The sequence below is a fragment of the Microcaecilia unicolor genome, chromosome 8 (genome assembly GCF_901765095.1).
Source record: "Microcaecilia unicolor chromosome 8, aMicUni1.1, whole genome shotgun sequence".
NCBI lineage: Eukaryota > Metazoa > Chordata > Amphibia > Gymnophiona > Siphonopidae > Microcaecilia > Microcaecilia unicolor.
This window is the reverse complement of record NC_044038.1, coordinates 186721809-186740868: the sequence shown is the minus strand read 5'-3', so window position 1 is coordinate 186740868 and position 19060 is coordinate 186721809. Positions and strand designations below refer to the sequence as shown.

The window sequence follows — 19060 nt, the reverse complement described above, 5'->3', positions numbered from 1 at the left end:
GGGTTACGCTATATGTTAAAGAGGGAATTGAGTCAAACAAAATAAACAATCTATTTGAAACAGCAGCGTGGAACCTTTATGGACTAAAATTCCAGATGTGAAAGGAAGGAGTATACTGATAGGGCTGCACTGGATGGAACGGACAGACAAACAAATGTTTACAGAAATTAGGAAAGCTGGCAAGTTTGGCAATATTATAATAATGGATGATTTCAATTATCGAAAAACAGCCAAACCCAATCTCAAAGGGTCATATTTGGTGAATATACAACAATAAATGACAAATGAGAAATACCCTCAGAAACCAAGGTTACCGCCAAGGTCTGACCATCAAGACACTGATATCTATATAAGATTTATGTGCCTGTGATCTTCTCTCTTTCATGGGGTATATTTTCCCATATCTTGTCAATAGAATCACGCAGCTATGGAATGCATTACCACTTGCCGTGAAAAAAATGCGCGACCTAACTAACTTTCGGAGATCACTGAAGACCAACCTATTCAACAAGGCATACCAAATGATCCATCCTAACACCAGACAATGAAACTCAAGCCAGAACTGGACAAGACCTAACTCTATATACTTGACTACCAAGGTCTACTCTACCACGATGGAACTTAACGCTATAACACTTTGTTCCTCATTCCGAATCTGAACTCTTTATACCTAACTGCTTAATCTATTATGTCAATCATAATCCTTAATGCAATACCACTTGTATCTCTTATTCCAGAAATGGTGATTGCCATGTCAGAACAATGTAAGCCACATTGAGCCTGCAAATAGGTGGGAAAATGTGGGATACAAATGCAACAAATAAATAAATAAATGTTAGATCAGGTAGTGCTAGGGAGATAAAATTTCTAGATATAATAAATGACTGCTTCTTGGAGCAACCAGTTTTGGATCTAATCCTTAGTGGAATGCGGGGCACAATACGAGAGGTAATGGTGTTGGATCCGATGGGAAACGGTGATTATAACAATCAAATCTGAGCTGATATCTGGAGTGAAGTCACTAAAGTAATCTACAATAGATGCATTCAATTTTTGAAAGGATATGACAAAATGAGGAAAATGGTTTAAAAGAAGCTGACCAGGTTGGCCGCATAGGTTAGGACTTTAAATCAGGCGTGGATGTTGTTTAAAAATACCATTGTGGAAGCCCAGACCAGATGTACTCCACGTATTAACAAAGATGGAAAAAAGAGCAAATGACAACCAGCGTGGTTAAAAGGTGAGGTGAAAGAGGCTATTAGAGCCAAAAGAACATTATTCAAAAAATGAAAAAAGGATCCACATGAAGAAAATAAGAAGTGACATAAGCACTGTCAAGCCAGATGCAAAGTACTGATAAAAAAGGCTAAAAGAGAACATAAAGAAAACTTGCCACGGAGACAAAAACTCATAGTAATACTTTTCTAAGGTAAGTAGGAAGCCTGCGAGGGAATCTGTGGGATAGTTAGATCAGGAAGGATCAAAAGAAGCACTCAGGGAGGACAAGGCCATAGCGGAGAGACTGAATGAATTCTTTGCTTCAGTCATTACTGAATATGATGTAAAAGATCTACCTATATCGGAAACGGTTTTCAGGGATGACAATACTAAGGAACTAAAAGAAACTTGGTGAACTTGGAAGATGTACTGAGCCAAATTGACAAGTTAAAGAGTGATAAACCACCTGGACTGAATGGTATACACCGCAGGGTAATGAAAGAACTCAAAAATGAAATTGTGATCTGCTCCTAGTGATCTGTAACCTGTCATTAAAATCGTACATGTTACGCAGATTTTTTAAAAGGGTTCCAGGAGTGATCCGGGAATTTACAGACCGGTAAGCCTGATTTCAGTGCCGGGGAAAATAGTGGAAACTATTATAAAGAATAAAATTACAGAACATGTAGATAAACATGGTTTAATGGGACAGAGTCAGCATGGAAGTCTTGCCTCACCAATTTGCTTCATTTCTTTGAAGGCGTGAATAAACATGTCGATAAAGGTGAGCTGGTTGATAGTGTACCTAGATTTTCAGAAAGCTTTTGATAAAGTACTTCATGAGAGACTCCAGAGAAAATTAAGGCGGCAAGGGATAGGAGGCAATATCCTTCTATGGATTAAGAATTGGTTATTGGACAAAAAACAGAGATTAGGGTTAAAAAGCCATTTTTCTGAATGGAGAATAGTAGAGTGCTGCAAGGATCTATACTGGGACCGGTGCTATTTAACATATTTATGAATTACCAGGAAATCTGAATGACAAGTGAGGTGATTCCATTTGCAGATGACACAAAACTATTCAAAGTAGTCAAAACGCATGCGGATTGTGAAAAATTGCAGGAAAACCTTAGGAAAGTGAAAGACTGGGCATCCAAATGGCAGATGAAATTTAATGTAGACAAATGCAAAGTATTGCGAATTGGGAAGAATAATCTGAATATGAAGCTAGGGTGCACTTTAGGAGTCAGCAATCAAGCAAAAGACCTAGGTGTCATTGTAGATGATATGCTGAAATCTTCTGCTCAGTGTATGGTGGCGGTCAAAAAAGCAAACAGGATGCTGGGAATTATTAGAAGAGGGATGCAAAATAAGACCAAAAATGTTAGAATGCCTCTGTCGCTCTATGGTGCGACCTCAACTTGAGTAATGTGTTCAATTCTGGTTGCCATATCTCAAAAAAGATATAATGGAATTAGAAAAGGTTCAAAGAAGAGCAACCGAAATGATAGAGGGGATAGAACTGCTCCCATATGAAGAGAGGCTAAAAATGTTAGGGCTCTTCAGCTTGTAAAAAAGAGACAGCTGAGGAGGGATATGATTGAGGTCTACAAAATTCTGAGTGGTGTGGAGCAAGTGGTGGTAAATCGATTTTTCACTCATTCAAAAAATACAAAGACCAGGGGACAGTCTATAAAATTGCATGGAAATACTTTAAAACAAATAGGAGGGGCTGCCGTGGACGTCACCCATCAGTGAGAACAAGCAGCCTGCTTGTCCTCGGAGAAATATTTTTTCACTCAAAGAATAGTTAAGCTGTGGTGTTTCTCCTCAAGATATGTTCAGGAAATTTATGCTGAAACATTTACAAGTACCCTCCCAATCATTACCTTCTATTGTCCGAGCTTACTATTTACCGCCATTTAAGAAGGAGGCTGTCGTGAGTGGGCAGGATGTTTTATCTCCAAATCTCTGAGGACAGTTTAGAGTTGATGGCATTCCTGGAGTCTTCAAAGGACAAACTAGTCATTCCTTCTACATTGTTAGTTACTCTTGCGTTGGATCCTAATAGGGATTGGCTATTGAGACTGTATTTCAAGTACAAAAAAGTCTCCTTTTTTGTCTTTGAATATGAGAATGTTTCTTGGTAACTGCCTAAGTTGGCTGAACCGGTATAGGTTGCCCTTTTAGAATAACTTTCCGAGTTAATATCTTATTAATGTTAGTCTTTCATTAGGGTAATTCCTATATTTATCCTATGGGATAGTATTGCTCATACTGTTTGCGTACTTGGATCTCTTTTTATTGAGGACTGGTATATTGGTTGAAATAGAAATATTACGTTAAACTATTTTCATGATTCAATTTAAATGTGATATTTCACTAATTTTCTGTAAGGACTAGCTCTTATAAATGGATTTAAAATTCAATTTTAAAAAAGGGCAATTTTAGGACTAAAAATGGCAAAAAATGCTGTGACCCAAGTTGAGGTTGTGTCCTACATTGCTCCCTCTCTGTCCCACATTTCTCCTTCTCTCCCCTCCACCTCCAGGACCAACATTGCTCCCTCTCTCTTCCCTGTAGCATCTCCCCCTGCCTTTGCCAAGCTCACCTCTCCTTCGCATAGCCCTGAGTTTCACAGAGTTCAACAGGGATCAGAACAGATTGCTTCCTTCTGGCTTTAAGCTAAATCATCAGATTATATTTATTTCTCACAGTTTGAAGAGACAACTGAGGGGAGATATGATAGAGGTCTATAAAACATTGAGTGAAGTGGAATGGGTAGAGGTGAATTGGCTTGTTTAATCTTTCCAAAAATACTAGGACTAGGGGGCACACCAAATGAAGCTCCTAAGTTGTAAACTTAAAACAAACTGGAGAAAATATTTCTTCACTCAACATATAATTAAACTCTGGAATTTGTTGCCAGAGAATGTGGTAAAATAAATTAGCTAAGCAGGTTTTAAAAAAGGTTTAGCTAAAAGAACAGTGAATAAGCCAGTGGTTCACAAACATAGCACCCCTAGGCTCCCCCCCCCCCCCCCACCAGGGAGGAAGGAGGAGGGGAACTATGACATACATGTGACACTACCCGCTCAAATCTTCTCAGTGAGAATTGCAGCTATGCAGGCTCTGTAGCCTTCATGAATTTTCTTAAATCTTAATCAGAGAGCAAGGATGTGATAAAGGGCCCAACATGCTTTACTTATGTATTTTTAATGCAAAGTGGCAATAAAAAGGCTGGTGATAATATCAAAACAGGAGGGTTGACTGAGGAGCTGAAGTTAGCATCTGCCCTCTATAAGGGACGTCAGTTCTGAGCTGCTTTTCCTCTGGCTCCATCTGCCAGCAGGAAAACATTAACCTACTCATCTGGACTGGTCTTGCATGGATGATAATGAAAAGAACAATTTCAAACAGCCAAAATTTTTATCCAAAACAAGAAATATAATGAGAACCGGTTTCTTACGTTGTGGTTCCACCATCATCATAGCTTCCTTCTCTGACATCACAAGCTGACAAAACTGATCCCCAACATTGGCCAGAATATATTTGGAAGTTTCCAAGTCAATGCCTTCAGCAGGAGCATGAGAAGGAATCCACAGACTCATGGCATCAGCATCACTTTGCTGGGGACTAAGAAATCCTTCAACTCGCAGTATCCCTTTCCGAGTGAATATCAATCTGAAAACAAACAAGATAAGGTAATCAAATTAAGTTTAACAGCTTTCCTTATGTTCAACTCCTTGTGTGCTGAAGAAAACATTTTAGTACAGTATTTATCAGGGATTATTGTGTCACATTAAGGTGAATATCACAGAAACTGATTTGTAGCCAATTTACATTAAATTCTGAATTACCAAGTACAATTATCCCTAGGATATATGTCCTGAGAAGAAAGAATGACAGTCAGATGGCCACTAAATGCAAACCTCCTCTACCAGCAAAACTGCACCTGTACAAAAATCAAAGATTCTTACCTGCAGCAGGTATTCTACAAGGGCAGCAGGCTTCATAATCTCACAAGTGGGTGATGCCGATCTGTGTCGCCCGGTCCAAAACTTTTGACAAAGTGAAAAAGTAGAGCTTGGTGGAGCACAAGCCACATTCCATCTTGTATGCGCAAGTGCCTTCCCATCTGTCGCGTGAACGTGATCTCCTTAGTTTAATATTAAAGCAAAAAACAAAGTAAAAATAACCAAGGAGACAACTCCAAGGGGAGGTGGGCAGGATTGTGAGAATATGAAGCCTGCAGTCCTCAGAGAATACCTGCTACAGATAAGTATCTTCACTTTCTCAGAGCACAAGCAGGCTTCAATATTCTCACAAGTGGGGAATCCCTAGCATCCAGGCTCACCCAAAACAACAAACACTGGTTAATTGGGCCTCACAATGGCGAGGACATAACACAGATTAACCTAAAACTTTATACAACTGAGTGAGAGTGCAGCCTGGAACAGAATAAAATGGGCCTAGGAGGGTGGAGTTGGATTCTAGACCCCAAACAGATTCTAAAACACTGCCTGCCTGAACAGACTGTCACGTCAGGTATCCTGCTCTAGGCAGTAATGAGATGTGAATGTGTGGACTGAAGACCACATCGCAGCCTTGCAAATTTCTTCAATGGAGGCTGACCTCAAGTAGACTACAGACAGAGCCATGGCTCTGATATTATGAGCCACGACATGACCCTCTAGGGACTGCCCAGCCTGGGCATAAGTGAAGGAAATGCAATCTGCCAGCCAAATTGAAATGGTGTGTTTCCTGATGGTGACCCGCATCCTGTTGGGATCAAAAGAAACAAAAAGCTGGGCGGACTGTCTGTGGGGCCTTGCCCGCTCCATGTAGTAGGCCAATGCTCTCTTGCAATCCAAGACGTGCAAGCTGCTTTCGCCAATGAGGTCAGAGAATGGCTCAAATAGAACTCCGACACCACCTTCGGCAGGAAATTAGGGTGCGCGCAGAGCGTTGTGATGAAACTTAGCATAAGGTACATCCACTACTAAGGCCTGAAGCTCACTGGCCCTACAAGCTGAAGTAACAGCCACCAAGAAAATGACTTTCCAGGCCAAGTACTTCAGATGGCAAGTAATTTATTTATTTATTTTTGTTACATTTGTACCCCGCGCTTTCCACTCATGGCAGGCTCAATGCGGCTTACATGGGGCAATGGAGGGTTAAGTGACTTGCCCAGAGTCACAAGGAGCTGCCTGTGCCTGAAGTGGGAATCGAACTCAGTTCCTCAGGACCAAAGTCCACCACCCTAACCACTAGGCCACTCCTCCACTCTAGTGGCTCAAATGGAGTTTTCATCAGCTGGGTGAGAACGACATTCAGATCCCATGGCACTGGTAGAGGTTTGACAAGCGGCTTTGACAAAAGCAAACCTCTCATGAAGCGAACAACTAGAGGCTGTCCAAAGATGGGCTTACCTTCTACACATTGATCATAAGCACTAATCGAACTAAGGTTAACCCTTACGGAGTTGGTCTTGAGACCAGACTCTGATAGGTGTAGAAGGTATTCAAGCAGGGTCTGTGTAGGGCAAAAAAGGGAATCTATGGTCTTGCTCTCACACCAGACGGCAAATCTCCTCCATCTAAAAGAGTAACACCTCTTAGTGGAATCTTTCCTGAAAGCCAGCAAGACATGAGAGACACCCTCCGAAAGACCTAAGGAAGCGAATTCTAGGCTCTCAACATTTAAGCTGTGAGAGCCAGAGACTAAAGGTTGGGATGTAGAAGTGACCCCTCATTCTGAGTGATGAGGGTCGGAAAACACTCCAATCTCCACGGTTCTTCGGAGGATATGTCCAGAAGAAGAGGGAACCATATATGTAGAGGCCAATAGGGTGCGCTCAGAATCATAGTTCCGCAGTCGTGCTTGAGTTTCAACAAATTCTTTCCTACTAGAGGTATTGGAGGATACGCATACAGAAGACCTCTCCCCCAGTTGAGGAGGAAGGCATCTGATGCTAGTCAGCTGTGGACCTGAAGCCTGGAACAGAACTGAGGGTTGATCTGAGTGGCAAAAAGATCCATCGAGGGGGTGCCCCATGCTCAGAAGATCTTGCAGGCTATACCCATATGGAGAGAACACTTGTACGGTTGCATTATCCTGCTCAGCCTGTCAGCCAGGGTGTTGCTTTCATGCCAGATAGATGGCCTGAAGGAACATGCCGTGTCAGCGAGCCCAATGCCACATCCGGATGGCCTCCTGATAGAGGGCATGATCCGGTGCCCCCTGTTGGTATAATATACTGTCTGTTTGAATAAGGATAATTTGCTGAGACAAACGATCTCTGAAAGCCTTTAGAGCGTTCCAGATTGCTCGAAGATCCAGCAGATTGATCTGAAGATTTGTTTCCTGGGAGGACCAAACACCCTGAGTGTGAAGCCCATCTACATGAGCTCTCCAACCCAGGAAAGATGCATCCATCATTAGCACTTTCTGTGGCTGAGGAATTTGGAATGGAAGTCCTAGAGTCAAACTGGATCGAATGGTCTACTATTGTAGAGAATGTACAAGCTCTGAGGACACCTGAATGACATCTTCTAGACACCCCGTGGCTTGAAATCACTGGGAAGCCAGCGTCCACTGAGCTGATCTCATGTGAAGACATGCCATGGGTGTAACGTACACTGTGGAAGCCATGTGGCCCAACAAAGATCTGTCAAGCTATGACCTGCTGAGACGAATGAACCCTAGACGCTAGTGAGACAAGATTGTCCACTCACGTCTCACATCTGTGTATCAAGCAGGGCTCCTATGAACTCCAATCGTTGAAAAGGGTGGAGATGGGACTTGGGGTAGTTTAAAACTAACCCCAGTAGCTCTAGCACCCAAACAGTCATCCGCATGGACTCCTGAGCACCGTCCTCTGAGATGTTCTTCACCAGCCAATCACTGAGATATGGGAACACATGGAAACCCCGTCTGCGTAGCAATGCTGCAACTACCACTAGACATTTGGTTAAGACCCTCGTATCTGACGTGAGACTAAAAGGCAACACACGATACTGAAAGTGATGTATTCCCAGCCGAAATCAAAGATACTTCCGGTGGGCTGGAAGCATGGGGATGGGAGTATATGCATCTTTTAAGTTCGGAGAGCATAGCCAATCGTTTTTCTGAATCATTGGGAGAAGGGTGCCCAGGGAAACCATCCTAAATTTTTCTCAGACTAAAATTTTGTTCTGGGCCCTCAGATCTAGAATGGGACACATCTCCCCTATCTTTTTCTGCACAAGGAAGTACCTGGAATAGAATCCCTGTCCTTCTTCCCCTGGTGGAACTGGTTCAACCGCACGGGCCTTTAGAAAGGCAGACTTCCTCTGCAAGTACCTGTCTGTGCAGAGAGCTGAATGAATGGGCTCTTGGTGGGCAATTTGGAGGTTTGGAGAGCCAAATGAGGGCGTATCCGAGATGGACTATTTGAAAAACACAACGGTCGGAGGTTAAAAGAAGCCACCTTTGGTGAAAAAAATCTGAGCCCCCCCCCCGAACGGCAGGACAGACACTTTTACTGTGGCTATGCTTTGCTGGAGATAGATGAACCAAAAGAGTGTACCTACGCCAAGAATAGTAGTAGAGACCGCTCCGTGGCTTGCCAAAAAACCTCCTAGATGAGGAGGTTGATGCAGATGGTGCCCGGTAGGAGACAGAAGAGATGGTATCAGTATGTTTCTTGATTTAGTCAGTGAACTCCTCAACCAAAAAGGTTACCCACCCACCCCCACCCCCAGCATGGGGCATCCACCAACCTTTGCTGAACAGAATGTTCTAAGTCAGAAACACGCAGCCATGAGAGTCTTCACATTGCTAAACTTTAAGCAGAGATCATGGATGCTACATCAAAAGTGTCATGTGCCCCTGGCCAAGAACTTTCGACACGCCTTCTGCTGCTTGACCAATTGACAAAAAGGCTCGGCCTGCTCCAGAGGGAGCGTATCAACCAAGTCTGACAGCTGTCTCACCGAGTTTCACAAGTAAACGCTCATGAAGAACTGGTAAGACGTATATTGGAGATCAGCATTGAAGCCTGCTACATCTTCCTCCCAAAAGAATCCAGGGTTATAGCTTCTCTGCCTGGGAGCACTGAGGCATAGTCCCTAGTACTCCTGCATCTTTTGAGAGCAGATTCCACCACTAAGGAATCATGAGGCAACTGAGGCCTTACAAACCCAGGTTCACTGTGGATCCAAATACTTGGTGTCAATCTTCTTGGGCACAACAGGGACCAACAGAGGGGACACCAAGTTCCTGATGAGGACTTCCTTGAGTACCTCGTGGAGAGGTGCAATCACAGCCTCTTTAGGAGGAGATATGTAGTCCAGGACCTTAAGCATTTTGGCCCTGGGCACATCCTCCACTTCTAAAGGAAATGGCATGGCATGGCAACAGATGGGAATGAAAGACTCTCCGGAGGAGCCCACCTCTTTTCAAGTGATGGGGAGGGTTCAGAGGAGACCCTGTAAGACTAATCTGAGGAAAAGTATCTGGGATCTTCCTCTGACTTCCAGGAGCACTCCTCCTCGGTGTCAGACAGTATCTCCCTATGGGATGTCTGAGACCGATCCTGCTTCAATGCTTTTTGAGGACATGGCTGGGCATCCGGGCGGATTTTGCCAGCCTGCCGGTTTGTCTGGATTTGCAGACGAATGGGCAGGCGGGCCTCAGGGTGTCCTATCCTCCCCTCCTGTACCTTAGTGTGGTGCCCTGGTGGTCTAGTGACTTCTTTGGGGCATGAAACAGCCCCCTCCTTCCTGCCCGGTGCGCCTGCAGACCATCTTGTTCCTACAGCTGCCTCAAAATGGTTGCCGAGAGTTCAAGCGGCAGCCTCACAAGACTTCCACTAGACCACCAGGGCACGACAATAAGGTACAGGAGGGGAGGGGTAGTAAATGGAGTCATGTGGGTAGAGGGAGGCTGGAAGATTGGGGAGGGGATATACATGGGAGGAGAGAGAGGGAATCTGGCTTTCTCTGGGGGGGGGGGGGGGGGGGGGGGGGTCAAGTAACAGGGGGTGGGGCATGTTTCTTCTTTTCCTTAGGGCAAATATGGTAACTGCATCCTTTGTGCCTGGATGGCTCTTAAGGGCATGTAGGGCCTACATGCCCTTAAGAGACATCCAGGCACAAAAGATGCAGTTGGTACACTATAATCAGGCACATGATACTTGCAGCAAACTCAAGAAAAGCCACAATGAATTTTTTCCATTTCATGTGGTTGAATCCAATAGGTGGGTCCATCACTAAGAACAGGAGACTAGTGAGGTTAAACTCAGTTTTAACAATTTAATGGGGGACTTTTCTCTTTCCTTGTTTATTAATATCTGGGAGGGGGAAGAGGTTGTGGGAAGAAAGGAGACAGAAATCTGTACAGCAGAAGCTTTTTCAAAGAAACAGAAATGAATAACTGAAAGATTTCAGAAAAAGCTACAACAGCAGAACGAAAAGGCTGAGAGACCTAGCAAGATGGAGGTCGCTGAAGGGGAATGCCCATGCCCAGACCAATCATACTTTACCTGAATGTAGCTCACCTTGAATTATTACTGAAAAGGCATGAGCCGAATCCCAAACTATACAATACTAAATAACAAAGACAAAGAATTTTCCCATGTTTACACTCATTTTTCATCTGTCCAACTTGTCCATGAAATTCTTATTCAATGGAAAATTTCATCTTACTGAAACCTGTCAAATATCTGGAATATTAAGGCCTAGCAAATATATTTTTGCATTGCTTTTGCAGTTTCCTGCTCAGTTTTAAAAATAAACTACCTAAAATTTGAATAACTATTTTGTAAGTCTACATTCTTTTCCTGAATATATGAAACAAAGTTGCTTAGCTGTAATGGGGATTCTCTATAAACTGTAAAATAAAATCAAACACAATTGAGGGCAACATCATCTGGCTAATCTGACAGGGGACCCAGCTTTCCCAAAGCTTATAAAGACTTAAAGGCCTTTACGAATATGCATGAAGTTCCTATGTAGCTGCTGCCTCCCAGGTTCCTCAGTCCATGACAGAGCTCAGAACAGCAAAGCACAAAATCTTGCAATGGGCCAGATGGATCGGGATGTGGTGGTAAGCCTCTGACAGGTCCAGAGAAGTAAGAAACTCACCCTTGGAAACAGCGACGATTACCAACCGCAGACTCTCCATGTGAAACAGTGACAAGCAGAGAGATCTGTTGACTTCCTTGAGGTCCAAGATGAAACGAAGTACTGTCATTCTTGGGCACCACAAAATAAATGGAGTATCTGCCAAAACCTCTCTCGGCCAGCAGAACCAGAACAATAAGATCCAAAACCAGCAACCTGTCCAACACCTGATGTAAGGCAGCCACCTTCTGCTCCGCTCTGCAAAGGGCCAAGATTAACAGGTTTGCCCACTGGAAACAGGCCTATGCCTTGTAACCGCCACAAATGGCAGCCTGAAAGGTTAAGGTGGAAACCTCAAAGGAGCACTTCAAAAGAGCCTCCATGCGGCAATCTTGCAGATCCATAAGGGCAGCTCCACCCTCAACAAGAACCGCAGTCACCAGGGCATCTACCTTGGGCAAAAGAAAACGCTTCTGCTCTGCCAACGGAAGCTGATACAACCGAACCACGGCCCTTGCCATCCACAAGGGAACCTCCGGATGCTGCCACTACACGTCCACCAATTCCTTGAGGTCATCATTAAATGGGAAGACCTTAGGGGGGAACAAATAACCATCAACAAAGGATCCCCCTTCCTGGGCATAGCAGGAGCCTCCTCCTCGAGGCCCAGGAAGTGCAACACCTGCAAAGTCAAAACAGGGAGCTCCTGGTGGCAAACAATGCGAACCACTGAAGGGTCATCTCCCAAAGAAGCGTCCGAGTCCTCCAGGGACTCCAGCAACCACTCTAGTGAATCCTCATTCACGATTTGGGTTTCTGCCAGGTACTCGTGACCTGGCTTGGCCACTGTTTAGAAAACAGGATACTGGGCTAGATGGACCATTGGTCTGACCCAGTATGGCTACTCTTATGTTCCCCTCTTCTAAGGAAAGGACTCTGTTGCCATCCTGACTGGCCAGAACCAAATCCGAACACGAGCACTTGGGCAAGATAAAACTCAATTGTAAAAGAGGGCTGTAGGAAAAGAATGCATCTTTTAATGTTTTTGGACAAGAAAAAAAAAAGTAATTGAAGAATCAAGGGGATAACAAGTCTGAGGCAGCAGCTGAGAAGAACACACAAAACTAGTGAGAGAAAACAGGATCTTCACGTTAGCTTAGACGAGAGGCTGAGGAATGTGAGAGGTAGCAGTCATATGTAAGATCTTCAAAGTTTTTCTAACTCTACTACTACTACTACTACTATTTAGCATTTCTATAGCGCTACAAGGCATACGCAGCGCTGCACAAACATAGAAGAAAGACAGTCCCTGCTCAAAGAGCTTACAATCTAATAGACAAAAAATAAATAAAGTAAGCAAATCAAATCAATTAATGTGAACGGGAAGGAAGAGAGGAGGGTAGGTGGAGGCGAGTGGTTACAAGTGGTTATGAGTCAAAAGCAATGTTAAAGAGGTGGGCTTTCAGTCTAGATTTAAAGGTGGCCAAGGATGGGGCAAGACGTACGGGCTCAGGAAGTTTATTCCAGGCGTAGGGTGCAGCGAGACAGAAGGCGCGAAGTCTGGAGTTGGCAGTAGTGGAGAAGGGAACAGATAAGAAGGATTTATCCATGGAGCGGAGTGCACGGGAAGGGGTGTAGGGAAGGACGAGTGTGGAGAGATACTGGGGAGCAGCAGAGTGAGTACATTTATAGGTTAGTAGAAGAAGTTTGAACAGGATGCGAAAACGGATAGGGAGCCAGTGAAGGGTCTTGAGGAGAGGGGTAGTATGAGTAAAGCGACCCTGGCGGAAGATGAGACGGGCAGCAGAGTTTTGAACCGACTGGAGAGGGGAGAGTGACTAAGTGGGAGGCCAGCAAGAAGCAGATTGCAGTAGTCTAGACGAGAGGTGACAAGGGTGTGGATGAGGGTTTTGGTAGAGTGCTCGGAAAGAAAGGGGCGGATTTTACGGATGTTGTAAAGAAAGAAACGACAGGTCTTGGCGGTCTGCTGGATATGAGCAGAGAAGGAGAGAGAAGAGTCAAAGATGACCCCAAGGTTTCGAGCTGAGGAGACAGGGAGAATGAGAGAGCCATCAACAGAAATAGAAAATGGGGGGAGCGGGGAGGTGGGTTTGGGGGGGAAAATGAGAAGCTCGGTTTTGGTCATATTTAATTTCAGGTGGCGTTGAGACATCCAGGCAGCAATGTCAGACAAGCACGCTGAAACTTTGGTTTGGATGCAAGGTGAGATATCAGGGGTAGAAAGGTAGATTTGGGAATCATCAGCATAGAGATGGTAGGAAAAGCCATGGGATGAGATTAATGAACCAAGGGAAGAAGTGTAGATAGAAAAGAGGAGGGGACCAAGAACAGAACCCTGAGGTATGCCGACAGGCAGAGGGATAGAAGTAGAAGAGGATCCACCAGAGTGAACACTAAAGGTGCGGAGGGAGAGGTAGGAAGAGAACCAGGAAAGGACAGAGCCCTGGAATCCAAGTGAGGACAGGGTATCGAGAAGTATGCTGTGATCGACAGTGTCAAAAGCAGCGGAAAGATCAAGAAGAATGAGGATGGAATATTGACCTCTGGATTTAGCCAGTAATAGGTCATTGGAGACTTAGTAAGCGCAGTTTCGGTTGAGTGGAGAGGGCGAAAACCAGATTGTAATGGGTCAGAATAGCATGTGAGGAGAGAAAATCAAGGCAGCGGCGGTGAACAGCACGCTCAAGTAAGTGGAGAGAAAAGGGAGGAGGGAGATGGGTCGGTAATTAGAGGGACAAGTAGGGTCAAGTGAAGGCTTCTTAAGGAGAGGTGTGACCACAGCATGTTTAAAGGCAGCAGGGACAGTCGCAGTGGAAAGTGAGAGGTTGAGAATGTGACAGATAAAAGGAATAAGAGTAGGAGAGATGGCATTAAGAAGGTGGGTGGGAATGGGATCAGAGGAACAGGTGGTACATTTTGAGGAAGAAAGGAGAAGTGTAGTTTCCTCAATAGTAACTTCAGGAAAGGAGGAAAGGGAATGAGGGGAAGGAGAGAGAGGGGAACGGACTAGTGGAGGGAGAGGTGGTGAGGTAGAGAAAGCAAGGTTTATCTTTTGAACCTTGTTGTGAAAGAATTCAGCAAGGGTCTGAGGAGATAATGAAGGGGGAGAACAGAACAATGCTGTCAGATGACTGACTTATAGCTCATTTCCTCCTGCTTGTCAATAGGTAAACTATTTTTTTCTAGCTCTCCAGGGGACCTGCAGCTGAAACTAAGTTTATAGGTCTTCTCTCTCTCTCATTGACCTTTCTTCCTTTTCTTACATAGTGACAAAATGCCAGCTGGAAACTGGAATTTCAAATGTGGATGCTTAGGAAAAATTGTCTTTTGTATTTTTGGAATAAATGCCATGCAAGAACATAGATTATTAAGAACTTGAGTTGGACAAATTTAGCAGAGGAAATCAGTGAGAAATTAAAGTGGATTATAATGCTCACAACCATTTCTAAGACATAGAAATAGGGGAAGATGCAGCACCTGCGAAAATGAAAGAAGCGACAAGCCACTGTTGAATCATCTTGCTCCTGTTCTTTAAATTTGCGGTATCGCTCCAGGCGGCACTCACGACATTTGTGTAAGTGTGGAGCCACATTAATACACGATCCATCCTGTAGAAAAGGCTCTCCTGACTGCTTCAGCTTCCTCACCTTACTAATGTCCTTCAGGACCGACTGGCCAACTGTAAAGGGAAAAAAAAAATCACATCACTTTGCAAGTAGTAATTTTCAACAGTTCCTCTTAGCTGAACTCTCAGGTAATCCTGGATATCTACAGTTAAAGACTCCAAAACAACCCTGCCACTGAAGCCTGTTCTCCTTAGTGACCACTACTGCCAAGAATGCACTCCTGGCTCAGGTCACCTAAAGCTGTGCCTATCTATCCAATGTGCTCTTCTTGACTGATACCACACTGAATTATGGTTTCACATTAGAGGGCAATTTTCAGCAAGCCCAAGCAACTGTACTTTGTACTTGCAAATATTATAGCTTAATTTTCAAAAGGGAAACTACAATACCATTTCCCCTTTGAAAATTTACTACTGATATGAAGTACCCACAGACTGTGTGCGCGTGTTTGAAAATCAAACCTAAGGTTCCGCGTTAGGAGTTACGGATCAAGAAAGGGATCTGGGTGTCGTCGTCGATGATACGCTGAAACCTTCTGCTCAGTGTGCTGCTGCGGCTAGGAAAGCGAATAGAATGTTGGGTGTTATTAGGAAGGGTATGGAGTCCAGGTGTGCGGATGTTATAATGCCGTTGTATCGCTCCATGGTGCGACCGCACCTGGAGTATTGTGTTCAGTACTGGTCTCCGTATCTCAAAAAAGATATAGTAGAATTGGAAAAGGTACAGCGAAGGGCGACGAAAATGATAGTGGGGATGGGACGACTTTCCTATGAAGAGAGGCTGAGAAGGCTAGGGCTTTTCAGCTTGGAGAAGGGACGGCTGAGGGGAGATATGATAGAAGTGTATAAAATAATGAGTGGAATGGATCGGGTGGATGTGAAGCGACTGTTCACGCTATCCAAAAATACTAGGACTAGAGGGCATGAGTTGAAGCTACAGTGTGGTAAATTTAAAACGAATCGGAGAAAATGTTTCTTCACCCAACGTGTAATTAGACTCTGGAATTCGTTGCCGGAGAACGTGGTACGGGCGGTTAGCTTGACGGAGTTTAAAAAGGGGTTAGATAGATTCCTAAAGGACAAGTCCATAGACCGCTATTAAATGGACTTGGAAAAATTCCGCATTTTAGGTATAACTTGTCTGGAATGTTTTTACGTTTGGGGAGCGTGCCAGGTGCCCTTGACCTGGATTGGCCACTGTCGGTGACAGGATGCTGGGCTAGATGGACCTTTGGTCTTTCCCAGTATGGCACTACTTATGTACTTATGTACTTATGTATTTCTATTGTCGAACCTTCTTAACAACACTCTCCCTCAATCTGAGGTACGAGTGCTATGGAAGTCAATCTGTACTTTTAGCAAGACAGAGTACAACAATCTGAAGAGAGGGCAATGCACCTGGGTAAATATATTTAAAAATTGACCTCTAAATTATTTAACTATGTGAATAAGGGATAATAATGGGCACAGTCTGAAACTTCAATCAACTTCCAAACGATATCAAACAGGACCACAAGCTCCTCAGTAACTGGATATAATTGCACTTAAAACACTAGAAGAATGTAGCTGGCAGCGTCTGGAATGATGACTATAAAAATCCTTGGCAGAAAGTTGTAATTAGCACACATTTGAAATGCATCAGTCAAGTTTTCCCCTCCTTCTGTCTTTCCTTATTTTCAACTCTGTTAAAGAAGTGAAAACTATCCACTATGTCTTAGGTAGTTAATTCCTGCACTCCTTCCACTAAAGACATGTCCTCACCTTTCAGGGGAGCTGTTCGAGGTCGGCCCTTTGAATTGTGTTTCCCTTTTCCAAATAGCAAGTCAATATTATGTTGCCCATTGGGTCCTAGCTTTCCCACCAAATGTTCTGGTATTCCTCTGAATCCCGTCTTGGTCTGTAATTGTTCTTCAGAATCACTGAGGTCACTCATATCACTGTTGGTACTTGAATCTGAATCCTGTTTTGAAGTCCTGCTCCGCTCATCCAATGAAAACCGATTTGCAGATTCAAAAGATGCTTTACATTCCTGTGAGAAATCTGGTGAGGATCCAAGGATACTAGGCTGGAATCTCCCAGACAAACCTGTAAATGTTTTCAACGCATTGTCCTGTGGCTCAGGCTCAAGTGCAGGCTTGTCTTCTGTTGGACTCAAGGACAATGTTGGCATTTCAATGGGCTGGAGAGTTGGAGAGCTGGAGCGGACATTGCTTAAGGTGGCTGGGCTCTGAAAGGACTCAGACAGTGTCACAACAGGGGAGCTGGAAAGCACACTGGTGGTATCAGTTGTGATGAAAAGGGGTTTCTTGCGAGATAACAAACCAGAGCTTTCAGAGGAATGTGGTTCCAGCCAACTACTAATAACTCTGGAATTAATTAAAGAAGTTTGAGCCATAGGTCCTGTCTGAGATATAATGCCGCTGAAAGGACTGGCATCAATTTTATCTGTAAATGCTAGAAAAGGATTTGCAGGCTCTTCCCTAGACAGCTTTGGGGGCTGTAAGAAAAGATTTTCATGATTATCAGGGGGGCAAGAGTTTAATAAATTACCAGAAAAGGCTGGTGTGAGTGTTGGCATAGATTCAGATGGCAACTTCTTCTCAGAACAACCTACAGCCTGTGTATTAGGCTTAGTTTCTGTCGTAACAGTAGTTTTAGATTTGCAAACTTCAGAGCACAAGTTTTCTGCACTCTGTCTGAACAGGTTTTGGCTCAAGGGTTCTTCAGTCAGGCTTTCTGAGATGGTGGTGAAGTAGTTACTTGGTGGTACATTCTGTGACATGCACTGAAAAAACAAGTTCTTGGATAAATTGGAATCTTTCTGCATATCCTGCATAGTGCTACTCCCAAACTGGAACGCAACAGGCCTGCTGTCTGTGGTCAGTGTTCCATTAGATTGATTCTGCCCTTCTCCAAACACTGGAGCTGTAAGAGAAACTGAAATTCCAAATCCAGAAGGAGCCAAGAGGGAGTTTCTGAGATTCTGAAACAAGCAAAAACATATTACTTACACAGAAATTATTCCACCAAAGTGTTATTAGAATATCAAAGAATTTTGTAATTATGGACTTCATTAGAATGGTGAATGAGAAGAGGATGACATCTTCAATTTCCCACAACCTTTTTCTATGGCCTTACCTGTGACTTTAGTGACAGCATACAGCTACAACAAATAAGGATCTTTTTGCAGACAATTACAACCTGTACACAAATCCAAAAACATAGGCAACAAAATATACAGGTTCAATAAAATATACCTCTAATTTTTACCTCTAATAATATTTTGTACTCCTTTTACTGTGTAAGCCACATTGAACCTGCCTTGAGTGGGAAAGCGCGGGATATAAATGTAATAATAATAATACAACATTTGTTTTGTTTCCAATACCTGGCAAATATGACCAGATCTTATTTTGTTCTATTCTGAACAGAAAGCAATACTACCAAACCACCTTTTTCATAAATCGCCAGACTCCAGCTTTTCATGAAATCAACATTTTACATCAAATTTACTTGAACCCAAATTCTCAATTTCAGAGCCATCCCTCTTGAACTGAAATTCATGCATCCTTAATGAATTTTCAATTTGGAATCTAATAGAACTAAAAAATGAACTTGCGGAGCTATTGTAATATTTATCCTTAAAATTGAGCGTGGTACCAGAAGATTGGAGGGTGGCCAATGTAATGTCAATTTTTTAAAAAGGTTTCCGAGGAGATCCGGGAAATTATAGACCGATGAATCTGACTTCAGTTCCGGGCAAAATGGTAGAGACTATTATAAAGAACAAAATTACAGAGCATGGATTAATGAGACAAAGTAAACATGGATTTAGTGAAGGGAAAGCTTGCCTCACCAATCTACTACATTTCTTTGAAGGGATGAATAAACACGTGGATAAAGGTGAGCCGGTTGATATTGTGTATCTGGATTTTCAAAAGGCATTTGACAAAGTACCTCATGATAGACTCCAGAGGAAATTGTAGAGTCATGGGATAGGAGTTTGTGTCCTACTGTGGATTAAAAACTGGTTAAAGGATAGAAAACAGAGAGTAGGGTTAAATGGTCAGTATTCTCAATGGAGAACGGT

The 19060-nt window shown here is 43.5% G+C and overlaps 1 protein-coding gene across 1 annotated transcript in view; it reads right to left on the bottom strand.

The window, feature by feature from the left end:
* KDM3B (lysine demethylase 3B) overlaps window positions 1-19060 on the bottom strand; it is a 479529-nt gene that overhangs the window by 227130 nt on the left and 233339 nt on the right. The window contains 3 exon segments of the mRNA XM_030211010.1: window positions 4688-4902; window positions 14823-15024; window positions 16732-17953. Of these exon segments, the coding sequence (XP_030066870.1) occupies window positions 4688-4902; window positions 14823-15024; window positions 16732-17953 (1639 nt within the window).